The sequence below is a fragment of the Acomys russatus genome, chromosome 22 (genome assembly GCF_903995435.1).
Source record: "Acomys russatus chromosome 22, mAcoRus1.1, whole genome shotgun sequence".
Classification (NCBI taxonomy): Eukaryota; Metazoa; Chordata; class Mammalia; order Rodentia; family Muridae; genus Acomys; species Acomys russatus.
The window spans coordinates 6,241,360-6,259,640 of NC_067158.1; the positions used below are offsets into that span (position 1 = coordinate 6,241,360).

The following is an 18,281-nucleotide window of genomic DNA, read 5'->3' on the forward strand; positions in this document are numbered from 1 at the left end:
TCTGTAGAAGGGGAAAACACGGAACTAGGGGAAAAGGCAGTGTGGTTAAAAGAAAGAAGTTTTAATTCAAGTGGAGGCAGAAAGGATATAATCTGTGCTTCTGCACACCGTTGAAAACGCCTTCTCCAATTTGATGTAAAACCAGAGAAAAGAAAGCTGAACAGTGGTCCCTCCACTGCAGACTCGGAGGGAAGAGGTGTGATGCTGCCTCTCCTGGACAGGACGAATTCTTTTTTTTTTTTTTTTTTTTTTTTTTTTAAGATTTATTTATTTTATTTATTGCATATGAGTGCTTTATCTGCAGAAGGGGTTATCAGATTACATTATAGATGGTTGTGAGCCACCATGTGGTTGCTGGGAATTGAACTCAGGACCTCTGGAAGAGCAGGCGGTGCTCTTAACCATTGAGCCATCTCTCCAGCCCCAGGATGAATTCTTGAGGAGGGTGGGCGGGCATGCTCTGCAGTGTGTGTTGAACTGAGTTTCCACTAGGCAAAGAATCCCTCAAGTCTGTTGCTCTCACACTAGACCCAAGAAGGAGCCAACCCAGTGTCGGGTACTGCAAGAAAAACAGCAGCCTATACAGTGCTTGAACCCTAGTCAGAACCCCACCACCACCGTTTGGACAGCGATTTGCTGGGGGAAATTTTTTATAGGGATGAAAATATTATTTTAGTGAGGCTTTAAAACCTGCAGTAATATTAGCAGCCAGTTTCTTCAGATCGATGCTATTCTCTAACGATAAATAAATAAAATATAAAATCTGACAAGTATCCTGACCATGGGAAGAACAGGAAATGTCCGTCCATGGTTTGGGCACTCACTGTAGCCTGAGTAGAAGCCAGATTTGTGCTCCTTGATCAAGATCCTTCATCAAACCATTACTGGGTTTTGGTACTTACTTCTCAGGTATTGCTGACACTTAACAGGCTAGCACAATAAGCTCTCTACGTGGCTCTCTGCCATCACCGACCCCAAAGTCCTACCAACTTTTTTATGTGTGACATTTGGACAGATGACAAAACTAATGTGCATAGACCAGAGTTGAGAAAAGGGTACGAATGATGCCTTTATATCAAGTAGCCAATGCTGTGTCTTCTAGTGTGGGAGAAGTGCATTCTGGGTAGCCAATTAATTTCTCTGCAATTTGAAGTCCCTCTCTCCAGAGAGGGCACAATGAGGACCCCGGTCAGATTTGTCAGTCTCTTCCCCAGCTTCTGCCATCCCCAAAGAACCATGACCTTGACACATCACACAGCAAGATGACTTCCCAAATCATCAATCCCATGTGAGGTTTCAAAACTTCTACCACCCGCCACATAACACCCTTTCGCAAGGAAGCATATATGTGAATTTTAATTTTCTTCCAACTAAAGAAGGTATGAGCGAACACATGGAGGTCTTTGTTTATTTTTAGTGAAGGGTCTTTCTTTTCCAAAGGAGGAAGAAGAAAAGGATATTCATTGGCCACTTTGGTTCACGCCCTTCTAACTCTTAAAATTATCTGTTCATTTAGCCGCGGAGTCTTAGGACCAATGTGAGGAGATGCTGGTCACTGAATCCCCTGTGGGCTTATTGTTGGACAAATCAGTGTGAGGCACGGAAAGGAGGAGATTCTCTTGGAAATAACTTCTTGTCTGGAAGTCCTATTCTAACCTAGGAACACTTAAAAACTTGCCAAGGGAAGGCATGTGATCAGGGTTATTTATTTGTCATGGATGGGTCGCAGAGAGGGGATGACAAAGAGGAGCTCTTGCTCCATCAGTGGACATCCCCGGTTTCGGTATGCGGGAACACACATGTGTGAGCATGTAGAGCCTGTGTGCTAACAGCAGCAGCACTTAGGAAGAGGCATTACCTTTGGTTATAACTGAACAGAACCTAGTAGCATCAGCTCTGAGTCAGAAGCCTCTTACCAGCATGGGCTGAGCTAGCGTTAGCCGTGCAGAGCCCTGGTCTCCTCTGCCCTGGAAGCTGTGGGGTCTGCCCTTATCAAGGAGCAGATGAAACAATACACACGAAAGTACTGCGCAAAGTATAAATTAGAGCACTGTTATTTATGATGAATAAGCAGGAAGGAATCCAGGTGTCAATTATTTTGCTATCTTTTCACTAGGGTAGGTAATCTAGCCAGAGGGTGAGTGGGTAAGATTTTCCACTTAGGTTCACAGCCGATATGTAAATCCACGGTGCACAGGTGTCTGAGATCTATTATTTATGAGCCTATTTTAATATGCCACATTGTTTCTAATTCTCTTCTGGATCTATAGACAGTGGAAAATACTGGGGTGAGGAAAGTTCTTGCTGAGTTTAGCACCCCTCCTTAGAGTTCACTAGAGTTACTGATCTTTAAAATATGAGACACGCCATGATAGCAACGGGTCGACTCTGATGGGCCCTCAGTCCTCCAGCAATGATTTCCCCCTTGTTAAAATCTTTCCCAAACTTTCTGATGTAAGTATTAAAGAGTTTCTTGACTTTTTTTGTCTATACTAAGAACTGTTTTGCTGGAAATTTGGAATTCTAATATCAGAATATTTCATAAGCAACTACTGACATTTACCACCCATCCGACGATATTATCTTTCTTGAGCTAAATTACAGACAAATTCAGACCCTACATGGTAGTCACCAAAAGCATATATTTGCAAAAGAGGATTCAGTGTGCCATATTTATGCATTATTTAATGGTATGCAAATTATAAGTCAGACAGGAAAGCCACACGTCAGCATTAATAAACAGCAATACTACTACATTAATTATGATACTGCCACAATTTATTCCCTACTTTTGCATTTTGAGTCTCTTTGAAAATGTATGCCATCTGATAAGCAAAAAAAGCCTATTTCCTTTCCTACGTCTCCTGACCATCCCTCGAGTCTGGTCCTCCTGCCCACCCCAAGAGCTTCTGGAAGGAAACGGGTCCCCAAATGCGAAAGCCTGAAGCAGCGACATTCCCCTATGAGCATTAAAAATTAAAGAACAAGCACACACCACCTAAAGCTCCAACATTTATTATGTCAATGTTAAGCACACTTTTTAAAAGACAACGTAGGATGTGTATAGAAACAAAGGGTTCGGGGCTCATGCTCATCACCACAGTGCGGGTAGTGGGGTCGGCTGGTTTCCAAAGGGTTGGGCGCCACTCTGACAGGGACAGTCCGAGGGCCCTCTGAATGGGACGGAGTCACTGGTCCAATGTGGGTCTGGTTTTTTTTGTTTTTACTTTTTATTAAAAAATATAAATAAAATGGCACTGCAGGCCCAGGCTGGGAGGACTCGGCAGGACTCTTGTCTTCGCACAACGGCTTCTTGGAGGGTACAGTCGGAAAACATCACAAACTAGCAGGATGACGGACCACGCTGACATCGGCTGGGCGACACATGTCCACCCCGCCCCTGGGGGGGGGCGGGCTTCAAAGTTTCTCAGAACTTAAGGGCTCTGGAGCCTCCATCCGAAAACTGCCACACATCTTGAGCTCTCTGGGTACCACGCCGAATGGGGGGGTGTGAAGAACCTGGAAAGAGGTTGGAGACAAGAGGAAGGAAAAAAAAAAAGTACAGGTGTGACTTGGCCTGGTGATTTTCTGTTCTCTTGCTAGCTTCTTAAAATTATGACTTAAATCGACCACAGGTTGAGCCACTGGCATGATCTCAAATATAATCAATCTCCCCTCCCTGGCTATCCCCACACACCCCATCCCACCCCCCGCCTTGTCACCCGAAGGACCCAGACTCACTACCCCATTCACAGGGAGTCCTACTGCGCTTGGGGACACACCTAGAAGGAAACACTCTCCCTTACGCCTGAGAAAACTCAGCAACAAACAGTCCTTTGGTCAAGGGTAGTGGGAGAGGGAGGAAGGAAGGGAGACATTTTCTTAAAATGATAGTAAAATTATAAAGAAACAAAAATCAAAATTGATGTAAAACAGCTCAACGAAAATATGAAATGTCATCAAGTTCAATGTCAAAGCAGCCAACGATACACAAGAGGTGAACAAATCTCTCAGGAGAAAAAACCGGAACCCAGAAAGAGTTGCCCTCCAATTGCACCCAAACTGCCTGTAGTTTCTTGCAATCGTGCAGGGACTTTGTTTGTCTTGTTACTTTTGTGTGTTTGTCACGGGGAAGGCAGTGGCGAAGGGAGAGGAGCGGCGACGTCCCTCCAGGTTCCCCGTTTGCTGTGGGCATTGACTTGAAGCAGCGAACTCAGAGTCCAGATGTTCAGAGGAGGGAGGCTACTACTGTGCCATTCCAGGCCTCGTTGCCATGGTGACCTAAAGCAGGGGCCTGGGGCCTCCTCTCCCCTGACTCCATGAGGCAGGAGGCCTGGGGTCTGGAGCTCAGCTGTGTTCCCACATAACACCCCCCATCCCCCGAGCAGTGGAGACCTGGACTGAGGGGCCTGCTGCAACCAAACAGACTCTGGGGAATCCCATTCCTGGCCCAGTGCTAGCATTGTCCTTGAGGCCCTTTTAGCGGATGCCCTTCCACGTCCCCGTGTCTGACCTACTACTTAGATTTAAAGCCCTAGCAGACAAAGCACAGCATAGGCATGACAGTATTCCTGGATACTTCAAAGCACACCAGCCACCCCACCCCCCCAGGGATCTAGAAGCCCCTCCCTGCATTAGAAGAAATGTTGGGGAAACTGTTTGCCATTTTGTCATTGTCTCTATGAAAAATGTGATTAGATTCGTGTATCTACATGTAACCGAAAGGAAAAACAACATTTGGATCAATCGTGGAGTTGTGTTCAGCCAGGTTTGGTCACTTGAGTACAATGTCCCTTGTGGACTGTATTGGCTCCTTTTCCCACTTGGGAGGGAAGAGAAGGAGGGAGGGAGGGAGGAAATTCTCTTCTCCCATGACAGATGACACAGGGAATTAGAATCAGACTCCTTTGCCAAAGGCCAATTCCTTGTGCTATAGTAAATGACGGTGGGCTAACAAGACAATGAGATGCAAGAAAGCACACGTGAATGGCCAAGCACCCATGTCTACAGTCTGCTAGGTAGCAAGCCCTGGAATACAGCCTTTGTGTTCTAGAACCCGTTTCCTAAAAATAAAGGTTCTGGGAAAGCCTCAGGAGATGCTCGGGGAGATGCTGGGCAGAGATGGTGCCTTTTCAAAGTTAGCACTCTCAAACAAGAAAGTCCCCAAGTAGGTTGAAAGAGCACTGCCAATTGCAACAAAATCAATCCCCACAACTTAAAAACAAAAAACAACAACAACAAAAAAAAAACTCTGAATACCCTAAGGCAGGGGACAGTGGAGTGACAACGGGCCAGAGAAGAGCACTGTCGTGAGCATCCATGCTAGTGTGTGTGTGGAAAAGAGTGTAAAACCAGAAAACCCTGTATTTGCTCCCTAACTCTCAGGGAAACGTGCTAGGAGGTCAAGACCAGCCTAGGGGCTTCACACTTTCTCTTCAGGATGGTCTCAAATAATCCTGGCACCTTTCAGCCAGGGTCTGTGAACAAGGCGGCTGTCTCCTTGTTTTGCCAGTTGAGATGGTGTCTAGTCCGCCCCTCCCTTCTTGAATTCTCACTTCAACCAGTATGAATATATACAATATGGACTTATTGCATATACAAAAATGGTATTTAAGTAAACAGTTTTATCCACAGAACGCCCTGGCGGGGGGAAATCAACTGCTTCACACTTCCTACCACGGCTGGTACCACTACAAGTACCATGCTCACTCGCCCTTCTTAGTAACCTTTAAAACACGTTGGATTAGTTCCTCTGAAAATGCTAAGTGAGAGGACAGCAAATGGTCCCAGGGAGGACATGGTGACACTGGAAGAACTCAGGGAATAAGATCTGCAGTAATAGCATCACTGTGTTCCTGCTTCTTAAGGTTTCTCTCACATAGAAGGCTCTTCTAAAATTCCCTTTGGAGCATCCTAAGGAGCATCCTAGGAGTTCACACACATGCTACTGGTATGCCAAGACCTACAAAAACTTAAGCCAGAATTCTCAGTGACAGCGACTGGTCTTGATACTTCTTCATTTAAAAAAAAAAAACCAAATCAGTAATTCATGTTATGGTAGGAACTTTTTTTTTAGGTTCCTTTCTAGTACAACTTAAAATGTTTGGGTTCAGGATAGAAAATTTCAAGTAGAGGTTCTATTCTTGGTGTCCAAGTTTTCGTGCCCCTGTTGCTCGCTGAGCTTCAGAAATAATATTTTATCAGAAGGTTGCATGCAATAAGTCAGAAGACGAAGGAGCCTGAAGAAGCTGTCTCCCAACAAATTTATTTAACTTTGGGACCATGTAAATCAAATGTAATCTGTGATTTATCACCGGATATTTGCACCCCTCCCCACTCCCGGTTTGATTTAAGGTATCTCAGCCTATAAGGATACTGTCCCCCCCATTAATTCTGTCTGTCAGGATGCAAAATCTAATTACACTAAGAGCATCGTATACCGAGGAATTAAAATAAGCACTGTATATAAAATCTACACAGCTGCACCCCAGCTCCCTCTGAAAGCACAAAGGGGCCACACAGAAGCTGTATGGACAGTTAATATGGTGGCGCAAAGGTCGTCACCATCTGCAGACGACAAGGCACAGGGAACTATCTCTATTTGGCTTGGAATCAGTTTGGTACCCAACTGAAAACACAGGCATCTTTCCTCAGCTCACTGATAAACATCAACTTCTCCAAGGTGCTTGATGCCGGCCCCAATCCGGCACCTGTGCAATCGTCCTCCAGGCCTCTCTCAGGGAAGTCCCCTTTGCTGCTCAAACTGACTCAAACAATAAAAATAAAAGCCAAAAACACCCTTCTTCCTCTCTAACTGAAAAAGAGAAAACTTTCCTGGCCTCGGATAAAAGGCATCACACGGAAAGGCCACTTCACAGTCACCAGGGATAAAGAAATACGCAACAAGAATGCTACCACGAGAAGACAACAGAACAGCTTTTGCTTGGGTTTTTACAAAAATAAGAACACTGTCGGACCCACCCATCTACACTGGCAACAGGGAGACCGCACCACAGAGGCACGTGCTATAATAAAGCAAATTGATGCTGCAACATGCAGTAGTTGGAAAACCGACAACACAGATTTCTGAGGAGAGGATTTTAAAAAACAGACCTAACCTGCCATTCATGCAAATTGTGAAATACGAAAAGATAATTAATCTAAGGGTTATCTATCTACCCTCTTTTGTCACCAGCAAGATAGACCTAATATTATATATATGTGTGTATGTGTGTATACATATATATATACACACATATATGTGTGTGTATATACACATATATACCTAAAACAATCTGTAGCATGCACAGACAACAGGATCTCCAAGTCACAAGGCAAACCATGATGCACCTCAGGAGCTCAATATGGCTAGGTCTGGCCACCCTTAGTTGCTGGTTTCTGCTTTTTCTTCCTTTCTTTTCCTTCACCTCATTTTTATTTTATTATTATTATTATTATTACTTAACAGGTTTAGTATATTTGCTCTTTGTTTCTGCATTTTTAGGGTTGAGGGGAAGGGTCATTTTTATTATGAGGAAAGGCCATCGTGTAGAATAAGGAGTTATTTGTTTAGGGACCCCCCCACCCCAACCCCTTTTTTCACAGCACAGTCTGAGATAGGGAAATAATGGAAGGACAGAAAGGACTTTTAGACACAACAAGCACAGCAGAAAATCCAAGGGAAATAATGGGGGGAAAGCGGGGCTGCTCCCAGCTCCCAGGTGCCTAGTGGACTCTGCTAAGGACGAAGAGAAGTCTTGAATAGTTCACAGAAATCACCTTCCAATCGATCTATGACTGTGAGTGCCTATAACTATTGCCATGGCTTGAGGCATGTCTATTTTAATATAGTAAGTACTTTATGTTCCTTTAGGATATAATACACACATCAAAATGCCCATAGAAATAATCCTGAAAAAGACTGACTGGCCTTCTCTCAAAACCTGCTATCTTGTTGGAAAGGAACCTACAGAGTGTGCCAAATGAGGACACAAGAAGCTTACATTGTACTTTAATTTTTTTTATTTTTTTTTCAATAAAGGGACAAAATGGGTGTATGAACAGGTTAATGCAGACAACTGCCAAAAAAACACAGACAGTGGTTTTTCCAATAGAACTTAACAAAGACCAGAAACAAATACAGTAAAAAGCCAGGTTGCAATGACCTTTGGTCATCCAAATAAAAAAATAAAAACAGAGAAAAAAAATAAAAGATCAAATTAAGCGCCACTGTTTTGAACAGGGCATATAAGCAATAATAAATAGTGACTCCCATAGTAAAAGATAAAATTTCAAGTTACGACAAACAGCTTTCATTACAGGAATAGAAAAGGCCAATAACAAAATATTCTGCATTGCCATTTACAAAAAAGTATTGACTAAAGCGGGCTTTCTCTTTAATATGCTTTGCATATGAAATTCTTTCCAATCTAAATATAAAGCACCATTTAGTTTTTTGGCAATGAAAAAAACTGCAAAACATCGTTGATTTTTTTCCCTTTTGCTTTCTTTCTTTCTTTCACTGCATATGAAGGTAAAGATGCTGGAATGCAGGGTGGTGGGGGAAGGGGACAGAAGCACACTACGTAACAAACCAACGCTATTAGCTTGCAGAACTGCATACAGCATGGCAGCAGGAGAAGGGACAACAAGGCTATGTACAACCTATGACAGCCGCAGCGTGACGCTTGCAGGCTCCCCAAACCGCCATCGTATGGCTTCTCTGTACAGTGTCACGCCTCTCTCTCTCTCTCTCTCTCTCTCTCTCTCTCTCTCTCTCTCTCTCTCTCTCTCTCTTGAAGCATACAAATAATTTGCACTATATTATCCTGCCAAATTAAAAAAATATACTGTGGCAGCCTGTCTTTTTTTTTTTTTTCTACTACCAAAAAGGTACATTGATACCTTTTAAGAGAACAAGCAACAGTTAAAAATACAAGCTTCGATATAAATACTATCGTGCCTAACACTAGGTGAACATTTAATTCAAATACCATTCTAGAAATACAGAAAAAAAAAAGACCATAAATGTGTTTTAGCATAGGAATCAACATGAGTGTGCATTTTCCTATATTTAAGTACTATATAATCTTAAACCTTTCCCCATGTATCTTTTTTACAACCTGAAGAGCGGTGTGTGATCCAAGGCATAGAATTTCCACTACCATTTTTAAATGGATAACAGGTCTTGTAACACCACCAAGACAACGGAACCCTAAAATGTTGTTCCCCCTAAACATAATGAAGTGTCTTTTTAAAAATTTTTTTTTCTTAACATTTATACTTAAAAAAGTTTTGTACAAAAATCCTCGCACTGTAGAAGCAAAACCACCATTCATCTCTATGTGAAATGTTGTTTCCGTTCACAGCGCTTGCAATGTTGCGTCCAAGTCAGCTCGTTAGTCAAGTAAATGGCTGGCAAAGTTTTTCTCAGTTTTTTTTTTTTTTTTTTTTTTTTTTTAGTTTTTTTTTTTTTAATGCTCATCAATGAGATTGTGTTCAATTTTTTTTTTTTCAGCATTCTTGCAACTTTTCCCTTAATAAAGACCTGTAAACTGGGAAAACTGTACAGTGCACTTAATTGTCCTATCTGAGCAGGTTTTTTTTTTTTTATACTCAACCTCTGTATCTCTGATTAGAGAAAAGATACAGGCATCACAGGTAGAGTCAAGTGCTATTTGAACACCAACTGGGGCAGATGCTAGCTTTAAAAAGAAGAAGGAGAAGAAGAAGAAGAAGTAGAAAGAAAAAAAAGAAAGAATAAACGAAAACAAAAACAGTGAATCCTCTTCCATGTTAACACAAATAGCACACAGTGTATGGAAAAGAAATGAGTTACAACTTTTAGGGAGCACAGACGTATGCTGCTGCTCTTAGACTCCTTTCTCTTCCTCTGTGAAGAACGTCACATTAGAAGTAAGTCTTCAAGATTCATAGTTAGTCACCACTGTACCGCTATTAGCTTATACACCTGTTCTAGTTAAAATGGCGTCAGTGCCATGTTGTGCTAATCAATCGCCTCCTGTTTTCTCTTCCTCGCTGTCAAACCATATCAGCCTGTTCTTCTAAGTCGGTCTTAAGTTTTCCATTGGATTGTCCATTTGACAACCACATGGGGCCGGATCTATTTCTTTTGGTGCCAGAATTCCGTGAAATGTATCATTTTCAACAAGTGTCGTCATAAAACGAACTCCTTACTAATATATTTCACCACATTCCGGGGCCTTTGCACATTTCACATTCAATTTGATAATCATTAAAAAATAAAGTAAAATAAGACTTTAGGCAAAACAGCCCATTTCTTTTACGCTCTCACCAGGAGCAAAGTAGCTTTTATACTGGTAAATTCAGTTTTTGTTCCCAAAGTTAAAGGGGGAAAAAATGATTAACTAGGGTATAATGGGCCATATCTTTAGGTAGCCATTGTTGTGAGAAATACAACATATAAGCACATGCTAGGTCCTAAAGTTTATTACCTCACCCAATTCTGGATTAAGCTACGAGTTTATAACAAGCAGAAAGAACCATCAACATGGTCTTAATAGATCCAAGGCACTCATTTTAAAACCAAATGATAGAATCATCTTGTTGTTTTTCTGTTAATTTGCCAATTCAAGGCCTTTTTTCCCTTTCCAATTAATACATGTGACCCTTTAGAGACAGACACTTAGCACATACTTTTTTTCCAGTGCTATCTTTCTGTCTGTAGAGGGCTAGTTAACCCAGACACTGTTTTCCCTCCTCATGTTATAAAATAAAGCTGTACATGATATGTATTACAGAATTATGCAGCATGGTTTGTTTTTTTCCCTCCCTCTCTCACACTCTCAGAACGGAACTGGAAACAGCAACATGTTTGCTCATAATGAATTAGGGACAATTTAAAATAGCCATAACATACCATACATGCTGTCTAAGTTAAGGGGGAAAAAACACAACATACACAACATGTAAATTATTGCACAAGAGAAAGGCTCAAAAGTTTGCGTAAAATGCAATAGTATTGCCCCAAACAGATCATGCATTCAAACGGTGAGAACATAAAGAAATTTAAAATTAAAAAAAAAAAAAAAAAAGAAGAAGAAGAAAAAGAAAAAAGGGGAAAAAAACAGGTGTGCTGGTGACAAGCACTCATTCATATTCTTAGCTTCCGTTACTTCTGTTGTTTGTTTGTTTGTTTGTTTAATCACATGGGGCTAGAAAAAAATCCTACAGGGGGTAGGGCTGGAGGACAATGGGGGTTAAAAAAAGGGGGCATCGGGTGGGACTGAGGGAGGGGTGTTAATATACCTCTATTCGGTTTTTATATCATTATTCAACACTCGATCACTGTGCCATTTTTTCATGTGTTTCTCCAGGGTACTGTACACGCTAAAAGGCATCTTACAAATTTCACATTTGTAAACGTCCTTCCCCACCTGGCCGTGCGTTTTCATGTGCCTGGTGAGCTTGCTACTCTGGGCACAGGCATAGTTGCACAGCTCGCATTTATAAGGCCTTTCGCCCGTGTGGCTTCTCCTGTGGACAGTGAGATTGCTACAGTTCTTGAAGACTTTCCCACAGTACTCACAAGTGTCGCTGCGTCTGCCCTCTTTTGAGCTGGGCCTGCCCGGGCCCGGACCACTAATATGGGGCGTGCTCCCTCCACTTCCCGTGCCGCTGCGCCCCGAGATCCCTCCGTCCAGCTCCCCGGGCGGCGTGGAGAAGCGCAAGCTCCCATTCTCCGAGGAGTGCTCTGACGAGGAGGCAAAAGGCGATTGTCTGGAATCTCCGAAGCTAAGAAAGGGATCTTTGAGCTGCCTGGAGGCCGCATAGCCAGCGAGCCACTGCGAGTACACGTTCTCCGTGTTGGGCATAGCGGCCGGGGGGAGGTCAAACTCCTTTTCCAGCTTGATGCGCTTGGAGAAGGGGCTCAGCGAGCTGGGGCTACCCAGCAGCAGCTTTTTGGACAGACCCCCCGAAGCCGATTCGCCGGGGGAGCAGCCACGACCGTTAACAGTGCCATCGTCTATGCGGTCCGACTCGCCGGCCACCGAGTCTTCGTCGCAAGTGTCTCTATGGCCCTCAGCCTCGGCCAGGTGGCCACGCTTATGCTTTTCGCCCAGGACCTGGTGGAAGGCCTCGCTGAAGTGCTGCATGGAGCTGAGCACCATGCCCTGCATGACGTCGGGCAGGGCGCGGCCCTCGTCGCCCACGCCCACCACTGCGCCCCGAGAGCTGTTCTCATGGTGGCGCGCAGCCTCCAGGCTCAGCCCGAAGCCGTAGTCCACCCTCTCGCTCTCTGTCAGCTCCTCCTCCTCCTCTTCCTCCTCTTCTTCCTCTTCCTCGTCGTCCTCCTCTTCCTCCTCATCCCCGTTCTCTGGGATCAGGTTGGGGTCGTTCTCACTCTTGAACTTGGCCACCACTGACTTGAGCGCACTGCTGGCGCTGCCCACCAGGTCGCTGGTGCCGGGTTCCGGGGAGCTGGCGGTGGAGAGGCCGTCATCAGACTTGACCGTCATGGGGGACGACTTGTGCATGTGTGTCTTCATGTGGCGCTTCAGCTTGCTGGCCTGTGTGCACGCGTGGTCGCACAGGTTGCACTTGTAGGGCTTCTCACCAGTGTGGCTGCGCCGGTGCACCACCAGGTTGCTCTGAAATTTGAACGTCTTGCCGCAGAACTCGCATGACTTGGACTTGACCGGGGGCTGGGAGGGAGGAGGGGCGGACTGCAGAGGAGGGAGGGGGGGCGTCGCCAGGAAGGGTGGCTTGCTACCTGGCTGGAATGGTTGCAGTAACCTTTGCATAGGGCTGGGCCGGCCTGGGGACAGCGGTGGGCTAGACGTGTTCCCTGCCAGCTCTCTAAGCCTCCTAGAGAAATCCATGGCAGGAGGCTCCATAGCCATTGGATTCAACCGCAGCACCCTGTCAAAGGCACTCGGGTGATGGGTGGCCAGGGCCATCTCTTCCGCCCCCAGGCGCTCTATGCGGTGGGGGTCCAAGTGATGTCTCGGTGGTGGACTAAACAGGGGGGGAGTGGGTGGAAAGCGCCCTTCTGCCAGGCCGGAAGCCTCTCTGGATACTGATCCCGGTATTCTTAGCAGGTTAAAGGGGTTATTGTCTGCAATATGAATCCCATGGAGAGGTGGCTGGGAAGGGCATTCTGCACCTAGTCCTGAAGGGATACCAACCCGCGGGGTCAGGGGACTTCCGTGTTCGCTTTCTAAGTAGATTCTTAATCCGTGAGTGTTCTGTGCGTGTTGCAAGAGAAACCATGCACTGGTGAATGGCTGTTTGCAAGTTGTACATGTGTAGCTGCTCGGCTCATCTTTACCTGCAAAAACAACACAACACCAACATCAATGTTTGATCACCTAGGAGGCAGGAATCAGCAATTGCTTATTCATGTTCGGGTACCCAACATCTCCTGGCCCCACCCCTCAAGCCTCAGCCTTCACCTCTCTACCCGGGTGCCTTCATAATGTCTTCCTCATCTGCTGCCCAAAGTGTATTTGTCAAATCCGTATTCTTGACATTTAACGACTCGGTTCTAAGAATTCTATAGCCAAGGCCCATAGCACAAAGTCCTGACCAATTCAGGGTCTGTTCAAAGGAGCACTCCATTCTAGGGGGCCTCAGCAAATGTCCTCTCAACCTTCCTATCCGTTTGCTGTGGCGTGGGCAGGTCACTTCAGCTCTGCGCGACTGTCTCATTGGGTTACCGAGACAAGGCCAGAGGCAGCGTGACTTCACTCAGGGAAACTTTTGTTCCCTGACTCTTATGGGCTTGGTCTACTTTCCCGTGAGCCACAAGTGAAGTTACTGTTCTAGCAAGGCAGTCACAGCATAGAGATAGCAAAAAGGGAAGGTCTAATCAATACAATTCTCTGGCCCTACATCTCTTAGCCAGTAACACACTAATTGCTAGCATTGCTAAAATGGCAAGAGACACGCCTCAAAACAAAACAAAACAAAACTAAAAAGCAGGTGTTTGCAGAAGAGAGCAGCAAAGTTCTCTTGTCCCAGCCTGTGTCAGGTTCTATAAAATCCTATGAGGATGTTTAATCTTAAGGGGATGTTGTGATTAAAATCTCAACAAAAATTTTTAATTCTGACTTAACTGGAAAGCTGTATTAAATCCTTAGGCATTCACCCCAGCGCAACGAAAATGAGGGCAGAGAAGCTGGGAGTGGCTGGTGCCAACGTCCACAGACCCAGCATACGGGTTGTAGGAGCAGCGAAGGCAGCCAGCACCGTAGGCAGCCAGCACCGTGACAGGCGGCAGGCTGAGCAATGCTACCCTAGCCTCCTCCTCATTATTTTGAGAGGCTAACAACGTGAACCAAATTATACAACATCCTGCGCCTGAGCGGAGACTCGGCTCCGGTCTAGAAAGAAACAGAAAGATACAGTTCAGCTAGCCAACTCTTTGGCCAGTAGCCAAGCTGCCTGGAGAGGGCCCTGCTTAAGTCACATTATCTCTCTCTTACTGAAAAGAACCCAGGGTGGTAAATACCATTTTGGCAAAGAAGGGGCCAGTTTGACTTCGCAAAAATCATTCATTTTTTCCCCTGATAGCTAAACTGAAATATATATATATATATATATATATATATATATATATATATATATATATTCCCATATATGTTTATGTATGTGTACACATGTATGGGTTATATGGTGTAACTAACCAAGAGTCTACCAGCCAGTTACAACCTTTAAAAAGGCAGAAGAGGCAGTGGCCGAGGGACAAGGATGAGAATAGCCCAGGGGTTCAAATATAACTGAGAAATGCACTTTCTTCCAATTGAGGCTAAAAGAGTCCCTTAAGCCATGGCCAGCATTTCTAAGTAACTTTTCCATGGGACGAAATTCACCAAGGAGCTAAGGAGTGGGCAGCAAGAATTCATCAATTACACGATTCCTCCATTTAGCAAGTCAGAAAGAAAAGCTGCCAAGGTCTTCTCAGGAGCCCCAAACACTCATATTCCAAAACAAGGCAGCCTCGCTCAAGCGCTCCTGGCCTGACCTTGTAATTTACTTTACAACGCATTTATAAGCTCGCTCGATATAGCCCACTCCTGGGGAAATCTCCTTAAAAAGATTAGATGGTAAGATACCAAAATTAGGTTTCAAACATTTGTCTAATGTGGAGGGAGGAGGAAAGGCAGGGAGGTTTTTGAAAGAAAATGCTGACATTAGAATCACATTAGCTGCCTCTTTTCTTCAAACGGAAATAAAAAGCTTCATTGAGAGTGTTCTCATAATTTTGTTGGTGTTGAGCAATGACTTGGGTGCTAAACAGTCACTGTGGCCGTCCCCATGCCTTCCCCCTTTGCTTTCCCTAGGACTCCAGGCCATTGTCATATCTTCAGCCTGACCATGAGACTCCATAACTAAAAAGGAGCCTGGTCACTCCAAATGCCTTAAAATCACGCGTGGCTCTTATAATCTCTTAAAGCCTAGGAATGAAGCCATACTTAACAATGGTGGCTTCAAATGTGCCGTGATGGTGCCCTGACAGGAACTGAACTCTCTGTGTACTGAGAACTCCATTCGTGTGCTTCTCGTGAGGCTTAAGGAAGTCTATTTTACTTTGCTTCCTAAAAAATGACCTTTTCAGAGCCGCTGGTGTGGCTGTGCTACTATGGTGCCATCCTTCCCCTTGTACAGCTGGCCAGAGGAAACGGCTTTTGACCTTCTAATGAGTAAACGGCACATGGCTTTCGCTATGGCATTCTTGTGTCCCCATCGATGAGATAGACTAGATCATAAGGGCGGCTACTGTCATCACCACGCCAGCGAGAAGGGCTGCTGCTAGCGAGACTAAGGATTATATGGAAAGGAACGCTCTGAAACTGGTCATTATTACCGGCCCACTAATAGCAAACGGTGCATTTACAGTTTCACCGTATAATCTGTGTCTCACTCGGCCAGTGCTGGTGCGCCACATCACATTACAGTGCGCACAGACTCTAAATTCCTAAACTGCAGTCATCAATAAATGTGTTACTCGCCGTAATTTGTGAAATTACTTTGTTCATAACATCTTTGATGGTTTAGAAAGACCAGAATTGATTTCCCGCATGGCAAAATTAGGGCTACATTGATTTATTGATGTGTAAAATATAATAATATTCTTCATTTACTCTGATGAAAATCAACTTCTCACTTTGAGAGCCTCATTGGGCATTTACCAGGATTGTTTTGATTTAAAGTAATAAACTAAGCCCTGCCCCTCCCCAGTACAAGAACTCACAGCACTGAAGGGGTTAAACCCAGCTGCTAGCCCACCTACTTACTGACTTTTATTTTATTTCATTTTATGAGAATGAATGGTCTCCATTTCTAAATGTGTCACCAATGTGAGAAAGGCGTGTGATTGAGGCACCACAATTTGAAGGAGCAAGGAGGTCTGTGACAGGACCCCTGAATGCCATTTCCTAGCTTGTGACTTGGCCCCGAACATGAAATTTCCATGGGTCTTAGGATTCCTACATGTGAAATAAACATTAAAAACAGGACCTTTAAAGAATGGTTAAGTCTAAAATGGCAGAAGCATAGATAGCCTGACGTACCTTAGCAGGTCCAGTATGGATGTGTATGTGTGTGTGTGTGTGTGTGTGTGTGTGTGTGTGTGTGTGTGTGTGTGTGTACCTGCCTGCCTAACCACATTACACTCTCAGCATGGCTTGGAAAGCAAAGGCCATGGCAGCCTCAATGCAGTCTTTGGCAAGAGAGGCAAGTGGGGAATTTAAGTCACTGTTACAGTTTCCCAGCCAAGGAGGCCACGAGGCCAAGGGCTCTGAAGCCACGGTCCATGCAGCTCAAGAGGTTGACAACTAGCTTTGTTCTAGAACTTTCTAGATCCCACAGCTCATTTCCATATGCTGTCTTCTGCGTACTCCTGTACTGGTATATATGTACTGTTCAAGGAGTGAGGAGGGGTGGGGCCTCCCCTTCCCAGACCTCAGGAGCACCAAGCTCAAGACAGGGCCCAAACTGTCCTTGACCAGCAGCCCTTGGCCTCTGAACTCCCACCTTCCACTGTCCCACTCAATCTCCCTCCCCAGGGTGTCTCTGTTCCCACAGCCAAGTGGAGGCCCCAGGCACCCCTAGCAAAAGAAACAGTCCTCCCCACCCATCTAGCCAATCCCCTAAACTCTCTGAGAGACCTAACCAGGCTCAGGCCCAGCTGCGGGTGGGGGAGAAGATGAGGTGTTTAGCGCCCGCACCACCCAGCCCTCAGGACCCAAGGGCTTGTGAAATCCTACAATAGTTCTCTATTACCTGGGATTACCTCAGAGTGAATAGAAATAAACAGCTGGCTTTGAGTCTTCTCTCGGGGTTCATGGCCTGCCCTGCAGACAGCATTCACGTGATGGGTGAGGCTAGTGACCTAAGGAGGCCTCCTGCATCACCTTAGCTTCTGCACCTTACACTGTGCTACGTTCTCTTTCTTTGTTTTCTTGAAAATTAACATTAGGTGCCATGTTGTGTTTCCCTTTTTTCCCCCCTTGAACCTGATTTGTGTGTGTGTGTGTGTGTGTGTGTGTGTGTGTGTGTGTGTGTGTGTGTGTGTGTGTGTGTTTGGGGTGGAATCAACTCTTCCTTCAGATGCTTTGGCCACGCGTGGTTCACACCACATCCACAGAGAAGGAAACCAAGCTTTCTAAAACATCTTTCTGACAACATTTTGATAAATGAATAAATCTGGAGTTCATAAAGAGATTCCCCGACTCTAAGAGTTAGTGCTGGTGGAGACATGGATGTGGGAAGGCCACAGAGGGCTCTTTACATGTCACCTGCATTTCTGGACAATTTTCTCTAAAATAAGGAGAAAAACAGAAATTATATGTATTATGTATGTATGTGTATATGCACATATATAATACACGACGTGTATCATCTTTAAGTATAGCGTGTTTAGGTATACATGTGAATGCATGCTTAACATGCATGATAATACCTCTGGAGTAAACTGCCTGTGACACTGGCTTCTCCCAGAGATGTATGCCTAACAATCACCTCAAAGTGTCTATGAGGAGGTAGGAGTGAGTGTCCAGCAATAAGATGGGCTATGAACACAGGCATGGTCCAGCCACCAACCACGGAGCCAGGCAAAGGCATGGGGAGAAGTCTCCCAGAATGAGCTGCTGTCAGCTGCAGGGCTCCCATGAGAAAAGCAAAGCAAAGGGGAGGGAAAGTTACTCTCAGGGGCTATCCGTGGTTGGGGAGCTGGTGCCAAGTGAGTAACAGAATAGTATGCATGCGGGTGCCCGTCTGTGGTAGAAGAAACTCTC

General features: G+C 44.9%; 1 protein-coding gene across 7 annotated transcripts in view; it reads right to left on the reverse strand.

Moving 5' to 3' along the window:
- Positions 1-3,404: 3,404 nt before the first annotated feature.
- Positions 3,405-18,281, reverse strand: part of Bcl11a (BCL11 transcription factor A) — a 95,218-nt gene continuing 80,341 nt past the window's right edge. For 4 of the 7 annotated variants that reach the window (XM_051165368.1, XM_051165372.1, XM_051165370.1 and 1 more), the window contains exons 4-5: positions 11,290-13,312; positions 3,451-3,519 (exon numbers count right to left, since the gene is read on the reverse strand). In XM_051165368.1, the coding sequence (XP_051021325.1) occupies positions 11,292-13,312 (2,021 nt within the window). In that variant the 3' untranslated portion in view covers positions 3,451-3,519; positions 11,290-11,291. Of the gene's footprint in view, positions 3,520-11,289; positions 13,313-18,281 lie in introns of all 7 variants that reach the window. The other 3 variants (XM_051165373.1, XM_051165369.1, XM_051165374.1) reach the window with 3 other exon arrangements.